The following is a 16,663-nucleotide window of genomic DNA, read 5'->3' as shown; positions in this document are numbered from 1 at the left end:
AAACTGAAATGTTTCTCTTCCACTCTTACATTTCATGACAAAACAGAAACTTCATGAGCCGAAAAAAAGGGGGGGGTGGAGGTGAGGGGTGGGGCAGGGAGGAGAGAGAGAAGCTTTATAAAACTAAGATCTGGGGCTCAGCATTTTAACAGCTGAACAGAGAAAGGAATTAAAATGCTGTAATTCAAAAAAAAAAAAAAAAACAAAAAACCCAAAACAAAAAAAAAACCAAAACAAAAAATAAACCTCATGAGTGGCCGCGGAGAGCATGGAGGAACCGAAAAATTTACAAACTAGTTAAAATCTGGGGCTGGCTGCTAAGGGACTACACAGATGGATGGTGAGGTGAGGCCGAGGGTCCGCGTCGGGGCCCCTAGCTGCTTCCCATGCCCCCGGTCTCCGAGGAGAGCCTGCAACGAAGAAAAGGGTGTCAGAGGGGGCCCCGGTTTGGGGAGGAGGACAAGGAGGAGGGATGGAGTGTAAGGAAGGAAGGGCTTCCCCGTGGGGAGCACCCTGGAGGCGGGGGCCAGTCCCCCATAGAAGGAAGGGAGGTTTTTGGGGTGCAGGGGGTTGCTTTATGCACAAGCGGCAGGGAAGATGCAGCAAGGGGGGGGAGGGTGCAGCCTGCTGCCCCCCCGCCCCCAATATGGAGCCAGAGGGCTCTCCCCGGGGCCCAGCACATTGCCGGGGAGGGACATATCCAGACCCAGCGCACCAGCAGGCTCTGCTCCAAGCAGGGGGGGTGGGCAAAGCTTTTGGGGTGGGGACACCCAGGGGAAGGGGGACCCCGAGGTGCCCTGGGCACCCCCGGGTGTGGGCAGGCAGGAATCAGGCAGCAATTCCTGCAGGGAAGGCGGAGAGCAAGGGGGGGGGGGGGGGCTGTACCCCCACCAGGGACCCCTTGGGGAGCACAAAGGAGGGGGGGGGACGGACACACACGATGCAAGGGGGTCCCCGAGCAAGCAGGGATGACACCAGCACCCCCAACCCACACCGAGCACCCCCAGGAGCTGCCACCTCTGCGGCTCAAAGCTTCTCCCTCCCTGCAATTTAGGGGGGGGGCACCCCAACCGGGGTGGCAGTGAGCCCCCCCCAGCAAGAGGGCACCCCACAAGGCCCCCTCCCCGGGGCTCAGCCCCCCCCCATCAGCACAGATCTAGCAGAGCAGATTCTCACCGTGGCAACTTTATTACAGGTACAGACATTAAAGAGAGACAGGCGAGGCCGCGAGCCCCATGGGCAATGTCACCAGGAATGCAATTAAATCCCAACTCGTTTATTCGGTAACGAACCCCTCCCTCCACCCCCCCACCCCCTCCCCAAAACCGCGATTGCAACCAAGCTACTAAAAAAATGGAAAAAAAAAAAAAGGAGAAAAAAATAAGCAACAGCTACAAGCTAGCAGGATTGAGAAGGAATTGAACAGATCACTAGACTCCAGGCCGGGCTGGGATACAAGGAAAATTGTCTCTCGGCCGGCTAGAAAACTCCGTTCTAAGAAACATCACAAGCTCACTTTGGAGTAAAAAGGAGGAGAAAAAAAAAAACCCAAACAATGAAAAAGAGAAAAAGAATTGCTCTTCCAAGTCTCCTCTACGGGGTCTCCATGCTGCCACCGATCTGCTGGTCCTCTAAGGCCACAAGCAGACTCAGTAAGGAGAAAATCTCTGCTTTTCCGCTTTCAGTTTGTTAGTGACACATGGCACAGCTGGAGCGGAGGTACCCTTAGCAGCAGACACAACATTTAGAGCCAGGAGAGGGACAGGTTTCATGCCAAGCAGACTGGAGACACAAGGGGCGGTCGGAAGAGGGTTGGGGAGGCTGGCGGGTGCTTCGGAGGCCCCCGCTGTGGCGAGCGAGGGGGTGGTGGTGGAGGAGGAAGAAGAAGAAGGGGTGGAGGGTTGAGAGAGGTTGATGCTGAGGTGGTCAGGGATCGTGACGGAGGCTGCCTGGGAGGAGGGTTTAGCGCTTTCTAAACTGTAACAGAGGAGAAAAGGAACAAAAAAAAATATACGGGTGGGTGGAAGGGAACACCACAAAAAAAAAAGCACAGGACAAACAGCGTAGAATCGCACGAGCCGAGCTCGGGGAGGGAGGGAGGGAAGGAAGGGGGAGCGGCACTGCGAGGCCGCAGCCGTGCCCAGCGAGGTCTGGCCTCACCTATGAGCTGCACCAGGACCCCCCGCACACCCCGGAGCCTGGGGCCGAGCCATCAGCTCAGCAGCAAGGCTGTCCCAGCACCCTTGGAGCTGGGCACCTCAACACAACCAGTGTGGAGCAAGTGGAATAAGCCAAAAAAAAAAAAAAGAAAAAAAGAGAGAGAAATCACAGGCAGCTTCTCCTCTGCTCCCGCTCGGGACCAGGCTGGAGCTGCCGTGCCATTCCGGCATCAGCCCACGCAACACGGAGTGGTGACAAGTCCCTGCACAGGCTTGGGGCTCTCCCCAGCTTTCCTCCTCCATCCAGAGCCCCAGGGGCTGAGGACAGGGGAGGACGTCACTCCCAGCCTGGCTCATCACGGCAAACACGGGACGCCACGGCAAGATGGGTCTGAGCACACGGAGTCCCGAGTCGGGCCCTAAATCCCCGCTGCGGCAGAAAGAGCCGCAGCGTGCCGCATGGCGGGCAGGCAGCCAGGCCCCATGCCGGGCTGCGGGGAAGCCAGCCATCCCCGTTCAGGGCTCGCCGGCCACTCTGAGGTATCGGAGAGGAGCCAAGTCAGCACCAACTCCACTCCCTGGGATCATGGCATCCCACTGGGAGATGCTCAGAATCTCCACAAGCAGGCCCAGGCAAGTCCCTCCTCTATCACCCCACGAAAAAGCCCTCACCACGCAAGCGCCAGATCGAAACAGCACAGCCCTAACCACCGAGAGCTTGACAGGGCCAGGCACAGCTTTTAAGCAGCCACGGGCTCCCCTCGGCACCGTGGCCGGACCCCTTTCCAGCCGGGTCCGTTACCCTACAGCTTCCCACAGACCGGGAGGCGATCGCACCAGGAAAATGGGACAGCAGGCACAAGGAGAGGAAAGGAAAGGGAGGGGGAAAAAAAAAACCAACAAAAAACCACGGGAGAGAAAACCCCTTCCCCTCATGCGTCGGGGCACAAGGAGGGTCCCACGAGTGGTACCCCATGGCACGGGCGTGCAGTGCCAGCCCCCCACCCGACCCGCGGAGCCTCGTCGCCTGGAGACTTACCTGACATTAATTAGATACTGGGCCAAGCTAATGCTCGCTGCAGATCCAGTTATGGTAACCTGCCTGTCAGTAGATCCTTCCACTGGATTGGCAATTTTGATCTGCGCCCCAGACATCTGGCGGATCTCATTGATTTTGGCGCCCTGACGCCCGATGATGCAGCCAATCAGCTGGGGGGGGGGAGGAAAGCAGCTACGTTAACAGCGGGTAAGAGCCAAGTGTGTTAACCCATCCTCCTCCTCCTCCCCTGTTGTGTGCCTGTCCTCCACAGGGACAGGGCTGGCACCTCCTGGGGGGTGTTTAAAGGGTTGAGAAGGGGGTTTTCTGCCTTAAAGCTGACTGGAAGGGGGAAAAGGGATGTGATGCAAGCAAGAGTGGTCCAAGGAGGCAGTTTGGGGTGCAGCCAAAAGCCCTCCCGCAGCTTTGAAGCTAAGAACAGGCAACCCCATGCTCCATTTTGTTAGAAGAAAGAGGGGCAGATCCTGGTGACCCACAGGGACAAGGGGGCAGCTGCCCACCAACCCTCCCTCCCAGATATGGGCTGGAAAGAATGGATCCCCTCTAGATACTCACATCATTTGGAATGGTGAGTTCGTGAGAGGTGGTTTGAGCGGAGGCATCCAAACCTGCTTAGAGACAGAGAAAAAGCAGGAGAAGTTCAGGGGGAGGCGGTGGGACAGTGGGGCGCAGCACAGACAGACCGCAGCAGACAAGCCAGCATTTGCTGCTGGCTTCATGGCTACCTTGAAGACAGTTTAAAACAGGAGGGGAAGGGCAGAGCAAGCTGTGAGGTTACTCCAACCCTCCCCGCTGCTCCCCACCTCCTTCCCACTCGCCTGCTTTCCCCCCCTTGGTCACCCCAATTTCTCTGCCCCTTGTCCCCCTCCCCGCAATGTCACCACAGGATCTTCCTTCCGGTCAGGACAGTCCCAGAGCAGTGCACTCTCACTGCGGGGGCTCCATTTGGGCACTCAGCTCTGCTGCCCGCTCCATTACCAGCTTTGAAGGGCTACGCTACCCCCCTCCTCCTCCTCGCCGCCATGGCCCTGGCAGGGCAGTGCTACGCCGGCCGGCACGGGCACTGCGAGGCTGCTCAGATCTCAGATGGGGCCAAGCATGTGTACTAAGTGGGTTTTTGGTTTTTGGGGTTTTTTTTAAATGTTTTTAAATATATTTTTCCCCCCTCCCCAGCTCGCTCCCTGCTACAGGGAGCAGTGGGAGCCTCAAGACCTCACCCCAGGGCTTTGGCAGGGGCAAAGCAACCTGCGGACACACCGGCAGCCACGGTGGTTAACACAGTGCTGTCCCCCCACCACCAGCGGCAAGCAGGGGCTCGGCCGCTGCAGGCAATCTGCTCCAGCAACTCCTTGGGCAGGGGGAAATCACTGCCCCCCCTCAGGCACATGGCTGGGGGGGGTAAAGCATGGGGGCCCAAGGCTCACTACCAGCGTCAGGCACTGGATGACCAAGCCCTCCAACAAGTCCTGCTGCTCTCCACTGTCCAGCTGACTTCTTCTGGGGCATGTAAAACCAAGCCAGTCAGTACCTCCAGCCCTTCTAAGGCTCCCCTTGACCCCCCCTTTCCCCTCCCATCCGTGCACAAAGGTGGGCAGCATTTAACAGGGAGAACGAGACCCCGGTCAGTATTAATACACAATAGAATAACTACAGATTTTGTTTTTTAATCATTACCCCAATAGCCTTTCACCTCTGGAGAGCTGGATTCAATGCCTGTTAAGATACAAGTGACAATGAGTTTGGCTGTCTCAAGTTTAGAGCCCCAAATGGATATTTTAGCCATCTTAGCAAATCTACAGCAAATTTGGTACAACTCAACAGTTGCCTGCTCAGGACTGGAGTAGCCGGAGGGGAGAGAGAGGGTGCTGCGGGTCAGGGGGTCTCTCAGTGCATTGGCAGAGCTGTGGAGGATGGGGGTGAAGAGGAAGGAAAGCAGCATGGAGGCCCTGCCTGCTCAGTGGTTTGTTTTCTTTTTTGGTTTTTTTTTTTTGGTTTGTTTTTTTTTCTACCCTCTGCGGCCCCCCACAACTCGCAGAAGCCGGTACCAAGTTGCCCCCAGAGATGTCGCAACAAAAATCGTTACCTGGCCAGGCTTGGCTCTGGGGGAACGTTTGGTTTTGGTTTTTTTTTTTTTTTTGAGAGCACAAGACCCGAGCAGAGGCCCCATTAGAGAGGAGCCAAGCGGCGGCTCGCAGGCTGGCCTTTGGCCCACGCTAGCGTACAGAAGAGAGAAGGAGTTTCCATACCACTGAATCCAGTGTTGCCATGAGACATTGGAAAGTGTGACTGTTGCATTGCCAACTGGTGCAGCTTGGTCAGCTAGAGGGGAAAAAGAAAAAGAAAAAGGCTGATGTTAGCCATTTCCCAAGCCCAAGGGGGGCCAGGACTCATAGCACGCACATCAACACAGACACTACCACTGGCACCGGGTCCCCCCTGGCCCCTCCATACACGGCACTGCCCTCTCTGCACGGAGAGGAAGAAGGCACCAGGCCAAGGTGGGCTGGGGGGGCTGCACCCACCCCCTGGTGAAGCGAGGTATGAAAGGAGCTCAGGGAGAGAAGCAGAGAGGAGCAGGAGAGACAAGATGGCAGGGTGCTCACACCACACCATGCAAGGAGCAGCAGGGCTGACAGGAGTGCCGTGAAGGGAGATGGGGATGGAGCCTGGCTCGGTTCAGCCCCTGGAGTAGCTCTTATAGCCCAGCTTCCTTCTAGTCCTTCTCCTCCCTGGCCTGGCACATCAGAATCATCACCCCCCCCACCACCACTCTAATGGTGCCAGGAGTGGAGATCAGCCCCCACCCAGCCTGCAACGAGCCTACGGGATGAGCATGGGTGTCAGAGGATGGTGGTGTCCGACAGCAAGCCAGGACAGCACCCACAGGAGAGGTGGCTGCTGCCCAGACTGTCACTCCTCTCCCAAACAGTCCCCGACAGGCTGGCAGCAGCCTGGGCCGGGCCGGATCCAACCCTCCCCCCTGTCCCCCCCCAACTGCCACCTGCGACCGCTCGCTGGGCCAGCTGTCCCCTGCCCCAGGAGAACCACCATGACAGTGAACCATCATGTGCTGTTTTTGTTTTCTCTTGATGGGCTGCGTGCCAAATTCAAGAGGGGGTGGGGGCAAGGGAAAAGCCAGAGCTGGTGTGAAATGCCAAGCCAGGGAGAGGTGGGTTGGGAAAAAAAAATAATATATAGGAGGAGGGAAGTGTCAGAAAGAAGGTGGGGGAAGGAAAAAGGAGAGATCTGAGACCGGGTGAAGCTGGCTGCAGGAGTGCAAATTGAAGGGAGGCAAGTTTTTTGGGGGGGAGTTCGGATCAGATTGAGTATTCAGCCCAAGCTGACAGCTAGCGGCTCGAGTCGAGAAAGCACGGAGAAAATTTTGGAAGGGGGGAGGAAGAGGGTGGATTTCAAGACAAGAAGTTGTAAACAAAACTTACATCTGGCTGTGGAATGGCATACTGTCCTTGAATGGTATAGGCCTACAAAAGGAGGAAAACAGTCCTATTAACAACCATCGGACAGCCACCCAGGGACAGACAGATTTCAACTAGCCAGGAAGTCAGAGAGCCAAGGTGGAGAGTTCTCCGGGGCGAGGGAAGTGGGGCAGGGAGAGGCAGGGGACGGATAAATGCTGTAACAAGCAGTTTCTAGACGGGCGGTTACTCGAATTGGCCTTACGTGGCGGTTACAGGGAGGGAGTGGACAGTATGGCGCCGTCCCCCCCAAAAAAAAAGTGGCAGACAAAAACAGAACGGCTGGGATCTTGATGAAGATGTATGGTGTGGTGGAGTCCGACAATGCTTCTAGCCCTGCGCCCCCCGCCTCGCCGACAGGGGAAGATCTCCAACGCCCCCGCCAGCCCTGCTAGCTCCCGGCCCCTCCTTTCCCCGGCCCAGCAGCCCCCCCCAAAAAAAAAGTCCCGTTCCGAGTCCTCTCTTCACTTCCGCACGCCTAGGAAAACGTCGCCGGGCAAGCTAGAGGTAAATGCTGGAGCTGGCTACCGATGCTAGACAAGGCAAAAGAGAGGCATTCGGGGGGGGTAACAAGGCTGAGTGCCTGACCTGCCACAATTCCATGTCTTGAGGTTAAGGGACAGCCACAGACTTCAGATTCCTCCTGAAGCTACCCAGAAAGGGCGAGTCACTGGCTGGGGCCTGGCTGGCTAAGGTTTGGGGGGGTGGGGGGGGCCGGGCAGGTGGGGGTGGGTGGGATAGGAAGGGGAGAGGGGGGTACACAGCCTCACTTCCAGGTCACCGGAAGAACTGCAGCCCAGGCTGGAATTGGCCCAAGTTCGTTGCCATGCAGTGGCTGCCGGGTGGCCTGCGTGAGGAGAGGTTGGTGGGCTCAGAGTCCAGTTCCCAGTGGACAGGAGTCCACAGCACAAAAGCCACCGTTGACGGTTTTGGGGGACGGGGACGGGGATGCCACCCTTGTTGGCAGTCTCAGAGAGGCCAAGGATTGAACGGGCCGTGGAGACTGAACTCCCCTCTCACCTCCTGAGGTGGTCCCTCCAAGTCAGAGTTGAGGCACATGGATGGGGCGGTGTGGGGGTAGCTCGCACTGCCGCTGCTGTACCTGTCCTGTGGATAAATTAGAGGACTTCAGTCTCCAGGGCTGTCAATCCGAAACCTTCCGCTAACACCAAAGTCACATCGACATTAGCTCTGCTTTTCGAGGGCTAACCCTGCTCTACGCACGACTCTGAGCTGCAAAGACAGAGCGCAACACCACCGGGAGCGGGGCCCGGACGGCTGCATGGGGCTGGCCGCGGCCCTGGGCCAGGGGAGAGGGGTGGAAGAGAAGGAGGGGGGAGAAGAAAGGGGAGGGGAGGGAAGAGATGCGTGGCCATGGGAAGCCTGCTCCTCACTGCTCTAACAGGGAAGGCGGCCGGCTCCCGCACCACGGGGGGGGGGGCCATGCGGTACGGCCCTCCGCTTGCAAAAGGCACGGGGGGCACAGACGTACCAGCCAGGCGCTTCCCCCGGGGTGCAGAGCGACATGAGAAGCTGTCGGAGAGGCAGGGGGGGCTGACCGGGTTCGGGGAGGGGAGGAGGAAGAGGCAGGGAGGGCAAGGGGTGGGGGGGGTGGGGGGGGCCAAGGCAAGGAAGGGGACGGCAGCAGGTCCATCCCCATAACAAGCATGGCGTGCCAGCCTGGCGGGGGTGGGGGGGGTGGGGGGGGGGAAGAGCAGAGTCAGGCCTGGCTCTCAGGGAGGCCAGCGGCAGCTACCCCCTTCCCTGCTTACGGAGACTTCCATCAACAACACCAGACCCTGACTGCGCGGGTCCCCGGGCCGGCTAGGGGCTCCAGGCCCTGCCAGAGCCCACCCCAGAGGGGTCTCCCTGACAGCAGGAAGGCAGCGGATGCATTTGCACGAGTCGCCGCATTTTCTCCGAGCGTTACGGCAGCCCTGTGAACCGCAGGATGGGGAGCCTGTGACCCCCACCTGGGCCTGAGCCTCCTGCCTTGCCCAGTGGCCTGGATGGGACCACGGGCGAGACACGCAGCCAGCACCCCCATGCCCCAAACAGGTCAGGGGGATTCAGGGCTTTACAGCAGACAGGATCCCAAGGGAGCCCTGTCACCTGTAACCTGGCTCGGCAGTAGGGGGCAAGCAACTCCCCTGGATCAGCTCAGCACAGGAGGGACTAAATCCCACATCACCTGATGGCTACTCCTATCTGACACCCTCCCCTCATGCAAGATGAAGCCCTTCTGCACCCTCACCCTACCCACAGCACAGGCTAAGCCTTTGCACCCCTAGCACCAGCCCCAGAGAGCAGAGAACCCCCCCAACCCTCCGGGCCAGTCACCCACAACAGGTTGCCCCAAGTCCTCAGAGCCAGCCCCAGGCAGAGGGGCAGAGCCTGGATTTGGCAGCTGGAGTCTCAGCCTGATTCAAATCCCCCCCCACCACCACCACACTGGGATGGTTTTTTTTTTTTTGGCTGGTTAACTCCAGGACTGTTTGCCAGCATGCCCTCCTCCCCAGATCAGCCCTTTTGCACTCCCCCCTCATCCCACCTTTGCCCTCTTCCATCCCTCAGCGAGCTCAGCGAGGAAGGCTCGGAGCAGGCTCTGGGAGGCTGAGGCCAAGCAGAGCCCCTCTCCGCTGGAGGAAGCGGCGTGGGTGACAGGCACGCAGAGCGGCTGATGTGCACTGGCAGCGTGGCAGCTCAGTAAGACATCCCCTTCCCCTCCCCATCCCGCACCCCGAGAGCAGAGGAGAGGCCTTACCTGACCGCCTGCAAAGATGACGGGAGAGCTGGATGGCTTGGGTCGGTACGGGATGGTGACGCCCTTCGGGGGAGACTGGGTGACAGGCAGAGAGAAGAGGTTAGACACCGAGCGCTGCTGGCACTGACAATCCCTTCCCTGCACCCCAGACACCAACACTCTGCTTCAGGTTTAAAATTGGCCATTTGGGAGGACACAGAGCGATCCTATTTCTTCCCTATCCCGGGCATGGGGCTGAGGGAAGACACCTGAGGAGCAAAGCAGTGTGCGAGGTAAACTTGGGACAGCAGGACACCGCTGCTCAGTGCCACCGTGCTGGGCAGCACAACTGATCACCAGGGAGCCATGGGCAACACCGGTAGCTGGTGAGCAGCTCTAAAGGCCTGACTCGACCCCTGTTTTAAGCAGCTCCAAGCCTCACCTGGATGAGGCTGTAATCCCCAGCTATCCCTTTATCCCCCAAGCAGCCGTTTTTCTGTCCTCAGCAGTTTCCACTCGCAAGGAGGGATGCGGCTTGCCAAGGGCAACAGGGATCCCTGGGCTGCACGTGCCTCCCCAGGGGAAAAAAACAGGCCCATGGGGCCAGGGGGAGGCCCTACCTCAAGCATGACGACGCAGATCTGTTTGACGCACTCGATGATGGACTGTGGGATCCCAGCGATGGTGATGGCTCGCTCGGTTGAGTTGGGCAGCATGTCTCCTGCCACCTGGACCTGTGCCCCTGTGCTCTGCAAAGTTTACGGTTAAAAATAGGCAGTCAGACCCCAGGGAGGGCTGTGACCTCAGCAACAAACCCCGTGGCCATGTTATACATAGCCAAAACTGTCCCCCCCCCTCCTTCTTGCCCCCAAAATAAAGTCCTTTAATCCTAGCTGGAAATAATTCGGTCATCAGGAGCCTGGGGCAGGAGAGGAGGACCTGGGCTGCAGCCTTTCCCTGTAACCCAAGACAAACCAGTCTCCGCAGCCAGCGGAGCTCGACAGAGTTAATCCATCAGCAGCACCCAGTACTAAATGGCATTACTGAGGGTGGTGCAGGCCTGGCTGCGCATTCCCACCCTCCAGCAACTGGAAAAAGGCTGGGGGTGGGAAAGGAAATCAAGAGCCAAGGGAAGGGGGGGAGCAAGAACCCAGGCATCCTGCTGCAGGGGACAGTGCTGGGAAGGGGAGGGTCTGCCCCAAGTCTCAGTTTCACAAGCACTAAAAATACAAGAAGCTCTGAAAAAGCCAAGTGATGCCATGTCTCTACTATGCACTACCACCCAGGGTGGGGGGCTGACACAAGGACTTGCCCCTGGGAGCACCCAGGCCCTGTGCATCCCCCCCTCGGGCTGGCCAACACACACCTCTCTTATCTCTTTGATCTTGCAGCCTCCTTTTCCAATGAGGGAACCGCACTGGCTGGCAGGTACCACGAGCCGGAGGGTGACCGGGGGCCGGCTGGCAGCTGTACTGTTGGTCATGGAGCTGCTGATGTCCTGCGAGGAAGACGAGTTACTCAGAGGGGTCAGCCCGGCATGGTGCCCTCGCCGGAATGGCACGCAGGGAGGTGACGCACCCGGCAGAGGGACAGGGAGGATGACGCTGGCACAGGCAGGCTGGGCCAAGGTGACCCCAGGGCTCTCCCGGTCCTATTTCCCACAACTTTGTTAGCAGCCCAGAAACAACACAGCCACATTCTGACACAGGAGGAAGCAGCCAAACTCTGTTGTCTCAATGATAATGGGGGTTTAACCCCCACCAGTGCAGCACAGAAACACTGGCTGGGTCACACCACAGCTGAATGGGAACCAATGATACGGGAAGGGGATAAGTGGTTGGGAGCTCAATGTGCCCACAGCTCCCAGTTCAACATGGAGCCTCCTGCTGTAATGGCAGATCAGGGCAGGAGCAGCTCTGGGGAAAACAAGCCCAGCGCTGATTACAGCGGTCATGTGCTGGCAGGGGGAGGGGACGTACAAGGCCACGGCACTCAACTGACCTACTAAAATAAAAGCTTTAACTCCCAAGCCCAGCGCTCGGAGCACTGGCAGCCAGGAGCCACGCTCAGACAGGGAGACCTTGGAGGACTCTAGCTCTTGGGGTAGAGCAGAAACAGCTCTGGGCTCAGTAGCGAGAGCAGAGGTGCCTTGGGGACAGATCTGCCAGCACTGGGCTGCCTCCTCCCAGGGAAGTGTCCCAAATCCAAAGGGCAACAGGCTTTTTACCCCCACAGGCGAGGTGAGGGTCATGGAGCTCTGCCCCACACCAGGCATGCAGTGCTCACACCTTCCAAACGATGCGGAGCAGGATGGAAAGCTCCTCGACAACACAGCCCCGAGCAGGCTCTAACGCCCACAGCCAAGATCCGGGTTATGTAGGATCAACATCCCCGTTGGATGCCACCGATTCAACGGGACCAGGGGCACAATGCAGCTCCTCCTTCAACGCTGCACAACGACACCCCCAGGTCCCCTCGTCAGGGGGCTGGAGATAGAGCCGAGTCCCCGCTACCCACCGAGGCATGCCAAAGGGGAAGCAGCACGACCACCCAGCAAGACAAGCAAAGCCAGGGAAGTTTCAAAGCCCTGCTCTGTTTTAAGCTGTTTAACCAGTGGCCATAGAGCGTTTTCAGCCCAGGAAAGTCCCTGCAGGGCTCTGGCGCTCAGTGAGCAGACGCTTAAGGATGGCTGAGTGCACACGGGAAGCGTCACTACCTGGACCTTGACCCTGCTCATAGCTGGGCAAAGATCAGGCCCCACAGGGAAAATGCCATCAGTCCATGCGGAACAAGCCCATCCTGCTGCTCATCCCCAAGGGAAGAGCTCTTCCTCATGCTATGGACCCCCCTGCATGCTCTGGGGTAGATCCCAGGGCAAATTTATCTGAGGACAGGGGTAAAGGATGACTGCAGGCAGGGCAGCAGCCCGCTGCCTGCTCGCTGCAGGCAGGGGAAGGGGTCGAGGCCGCACACGCACCTCTTCCAGTTTGTCAATGATCATTGCAAAAGCTTTGAAGATGGCATTGGTAGGTCCAGCAAGGGTGATAATCCGTTCAGGGCAGTTCCCTTCTGAGATGTTAATGCGAGCACCACTCTGCAGGAGGAAAACGAGCAGACATCAGGGCTCCCAGCCCCCCACTCAGACCCTCCCAAAAGCAGCAGTAGGTCCACACTCCCAGCTCAGTTCTGCATGGAGCAGAGCCAGGGGCTCCTGGGATCCCCCACTGGTGATGAATCCTCTCTCTCTCCCTCAGCTCAGCTCCGGGCAGCCATCTTAGCCTTCTCGGCTTCCTGCCCCAGCCCTGCCTACACCTCCCAGCATGCCTTGCGCCCATCGGCTCCCATCTGCTGCCGGTGCCGCTGGCTCGGCACTGCCTGCAAATTCCTTTTAAGGCCCCATGCCTCCATGGCCACACCGAATCCTACCCCCCTCCCCACTCCCCCCAACCCTCCCGGTCCCCGGACTCACCTCCTCGCGCATCTTCTTCACGGACTCCCCTTTCTGTGGGGGGAAGAGAAGAGAGAGGTATTAGCATGGCTGTGCAGGGCCGGGGGGGGGGGGGGGGGGGGGGGGAGGAGGCAGGGCAAAGGGGTTTGTTGCTCACTTACCTTCCCAATGATGCTTCCCACCTCCTGGGATGGAAACAAAAGGGGCAATTAGTCAATGCTTAAAAAAAACAACTCCCAGAGAGTCCCAAGCTCAAACAACCCCCTTTTACAGCCAAAGAAAGTTCCTGGGATGGCCCCTCAAGACATACTGGCACTTTGCTCCCAGCTGAGTTCTCCATCAGGTCACTTTTTCCCCCCCTTCCTGAGCTGTTATTTTTATTGATGCGCTGTGCTTTTAAAGCACTGCCTCACTTGTCATGAGATATCCAGGAGCCGGCCGGGTGCCAAGGAGCACATTCCTAACACCACTGCCTAATGGCTGCAGTAACGAGGCAGCTCCGAGAGGTCCAACCAACACAATTTACTGCCAGAGAAGTGTCCAGCCTCCATCCGGGCTGCCAGCCCTGCATCAGGCAAGGGGGCTTCAGTACGGACCGCGTCCCATGGACACATACCTTTCCGTGCATAAGTAGTCGGATGGTGAGCGTGACATTTAAACCACCTTCAATGACACCGGTGTCCATCTTGAGCTGCGTTGAGTTGAGTCAGGCTGCGTCAGTGCTCAGATCTTTGGTCACTGGGTAAGTGGAGCTATGAACAGGAGAGGGGTTGCATTTGATGGGCTGTGCCAATCCTCCCTGGCCAGTTTCAGACCCATCCCAGGGGGATTCAAGCCCCCCTGTGCTTTGTTCTCCCCTTGAATATCCCCCTGGTAGTTTTAAGGCTACGCTCCTCTCCAAGCAGTGACCAGGAGAGCCGATCCATGGTGGCTCAGCTCCCCAACCAATAAGCTGCTTCTCCTGCCAGGCATTTTCCAGGGCGGATGGGCTGAACTGGCACAATCCCACCTGCATCAAGCAACAGCCTGGACCACGAGGGTCTTGCTCGTCCCCTGCCTTCTTCCAGCCCTGCTCCTCACACAGGCTTCACCTACAGCTCCAGGGAACTTGCCTCTACTTGCGAGCCCCACACCTTAATCTAGATTACAAGCTTTCCTCTGCAGCTGCGTGTAGACACACACGCGCCAGACGGAGCGACCGCCCCGCTTCCCTTCGGTTTAACCCGCTTGGGGAGCCGGGCTGTTGAGAAAATAAAATATAACAACTTCTCTGTACCCTGAGCCTGCGTGGGGAGGCCTTTCAGACTGGTTTCCAAGTTGATTTACTCAAACCAGATAAGGCCAGACGAGCCCACGATCAGGTTTCAAACAACCTGCGGCCTGAGTCGACAGCAGTTGCAAAACACCACGACCAGCCACCAGCTCAGCTAGTCAGCTGTTTAACTTTAAAAATAAATAAATTAAACTAAATTTCAGCTCTTGTTTTTATCAGTCCAGCTGGTCACCACCCCATCAAAGTTTAACCAAGCCCAGGGAAAGAAGAAGCCAGGGCGAGGGCAGGGGGATTAATCTGGCAGGGGACCATGCCAAGCAGGCAGCGCTGCCGCACTCCAGGTTAATGCTCTTTTAAGGGGAAGCCACTGGCATGGAAGGGGGTTTTTCTTCTGTAGCGAGGAGTTACGGCCTCCGTGAAACTCAGCCTGACATCCTGTCAGATCCAAAAAGGCGACCGTTTGCCTAGTTTGGAAAGAAGGCCTCAGGATCCGAGCCCAGTAGCGGCAGAGCGAGGAGGAGAGTCTAGACCCGAGCCCACGAGTCGGTTGTTTACAAGTTTCCCGGTTCACCGGAGGTGGCAGGAGCCTCGCTGGCATCCGCCGCCGTCTCTCCGGCTCTGAACCCACTTCTCCTCCCACCAGTTCAGCGTCCCAGTTCGTCTTCGTTAGCATTAATTTGCTTTCCTGGCAGCGGTTCTGCCAGTCAAACGAGCTTGGGTCGGTTACAGGGCTGCCTCACGGCCCACTGGAGACAAAAGGAGCCGACCAAACCTGCCGGGGGGTTACGCAAAGGGAGAAGCGAAGCCGTGCGGGGCAGGCCGAGGCTGGCGAGCAGCCGTCACTCCGATCCAGGCTCACAGCGATGCTCTTCCACAGGAAAACTTCCCCCAAACTTCTCCTTACCTCCATCCACCAGCCCTGCCTGCCCCCACAGTGCACGCGGGAGGCCCGGTCCCTGCCTGCTGCCTGTACCGGGATCAAACCCCGGGGGCCTCCGCACTCAGGACCCCAACCCCAAACTGGGACCACTGGGGGGGGGGGGGGGGGGGGGGCGGAACTGGTTGCTGGGGCAGGGATTTAGCTCCAAAACCAGCCTGTCCCTGAGGTGGGGGGAAACGTGGCTTCAAAACCAGCTCATCCCTGTGGTGGGGGGCGGGGGGAAGAGGTGGTAGCGAAAAACAAGTCCGGGGCTGGAAATCCCAACTCTGAACCTGGCCTGTTGGCCCGGGAAGGGGAATGAAAGGGGGGGTGGGCCACGGACCGACCCCCGGGCCTGGGATTGAACTTCTGGACCGGGCGCCATACACAAAAGGGGGGGGAATCCCCAGTCCCGGGACCGCGCCTCTAAACTGGACCCAAACCCCAGAGGAAGGGAAAACCAGCCAAGTCCCGGAAGCGCAGCTCAGGGCCCCAAACCGGGATGGGGGAGGGGGGGACCGGCTCCGGGGCTCTGAAAACACCCCAGCACCCGGGAGGGGGGGCGGGGGGAAGACCCCCGGCCGGGGATCGCGGGTCCAAACCGGGCAGTTCCCGAGGGGTGGAGGGGGAAAACCCCAACTCCGAGCTAGGCCCATGTCCCGTCCTGTCGTCCCCGTCCGTTCCCCCCGTCCCCAAACCGGTGAAGGCGCCGCCGCGAACCGGGTCGAGGGGGGGGAGGGGGGGGGGGACGGGACAATTCGGAATGGCGGCAAAAATGGGCCCAGACGTTTAAAAAAAAAACCACAAAAAAACCCTAAAAACAACAAAACAAAAAAAACCCACAACCCCAAAGAAACAAAAAAAAAAAACCCTCACCCCCCCCCCCCCCCCAACCGCTCGGTAGCGGGGGGGGGGGGGGGGGGGGGGGGGGGCTGGCGGCGCCATGTGACGCACGCGGCTCCCCGGCCACCCCCGGTCCCGGTTCCCGCTGGAGGGGGGTGTTGGGGGGTGGGGGGGGGGTCGGCGGGGAGGGGGGGGAGACCCCTCCACCCCCCTATCCCCCCCCTTTCTCCCCTCCCCCTCCGTCGCCCCGCCGGCGGCGCGCGCGCAGGCCGCGGCCTAGGCCGCGACTAGGCCGCACGTAGGCCGCGGGCTGGCGTGAGGGCGCGGCCGGCGACGGGCGGCGGGCGGGCGGCGGCGGGGGAGTTACGCGAGGCCGCGGCTCCGCGGCCGTTGTGGAAGTCGGCGGCGGGAGCCTCGGGGAGGGGAAAGGGGGGGGTTTGGGGTTGGGGGGGGGTTGGGGGTGTGTGGGGGGGTGGTCGGGCCTACCTGGAGCGGCGCCGGTAACGGCGGCGGGAGAAGGGCGCTCCGGGCGGAGCGGGAGGAAGGGAGGGCGGGGAAGGAGGGGAGGGAGGTAGGGGGGGGAAAGGGAAACGCGCCGGGGCGGGCGGGCGGGATGGCGGCGGGGAGGGCGGCGGCGGCGGCTGCTGCTCCTGCTGCGGCGGCCGCGGCGGGTCTGGGAGGGGGCGGCGGGAGCGGCCCGATTTACACCCCGCCCCGACCCGGAAACGGACGCCGCGCACCAGCG

The 16,663-nt window shown here is 59.4% G+C and overlaps 1 protein-coding gene across 11 annotated transcripts; it reads right to left on the bottom strand.

The window, feature by feature from the left end:
* Positions 1–61: 61 nt before the first annotated feature.
* On the bottom strand, positions 62–16,613 carry PCBP2 (poly(rC) binding protein 2). Of its 11 annotated transcripts, XM_049818673.1 has the most exons (16): positions 16,405–16,611; positions 13,500–13,635; positions 13,045–13,068; positions 12,905–12,937; positions 12,413–12,529; positions 10,802–10,933; positions 10,056–10,184; positions 9,457–9,531; positions 7,713–7,799; positions 7,474–7,539; positions 6,657–6,698; positions 5,463–5,535; positions 4,891–4,929; positions 3,772–3,824; positions 3,199–3,368; positions 62–410 (listed from the first exon to the last, which is right to left on the bottom strand). In XM_049818673.1, the coding sequence occupies exons 2-16, from the start codon at positions 13,566–13,568 to the stop codon at positions 374–376; spliced, it is 1,146 nt and encodes a 381-aa protein (XP_049674630.1). In that variant the 5' UTR covers positions 13,569–13,635; positions 16,405–16,611; the 3' UTR covers positions 62–373. The 11 variants fall into 11 exon arrangements, with proteins under 11 accessions (XP_049674630.1, XP_049674631.1, XP_049674632.1 ...); XM_049818674.1 differs by lacking the exon at positions 4,891–4,929 and having other exon boundaries at positions 3,772–3,827; XM_049818675.1 differs by lacking the exon at positions 4,891–4,929 and having other exon boundaries at positions 16,405–16,610.
* Between the last annotated feature and the right edge of the window lie 50 nt (positions 16,614–16,663).

The sequence above is a fragment of the Accipiter gentilis genome, chromosome 16 (assembly GCF_929443795.1).
Source record: "Accipiter gentilis chromosome 16, bAccGen1.1, whole genome shotgun sequence".
Taxonomy (NCBI): domain Eukaryota; kingdom Metazoa; phylum Chordata; class Aves; order Accipitriformes; family Accipitridae; genus Astur; species Astur gentilis.
Note: the sequence above shows the minus strand (reverse complement) of the source record. Positions and strands in the feature narration are given on the sequence as shown.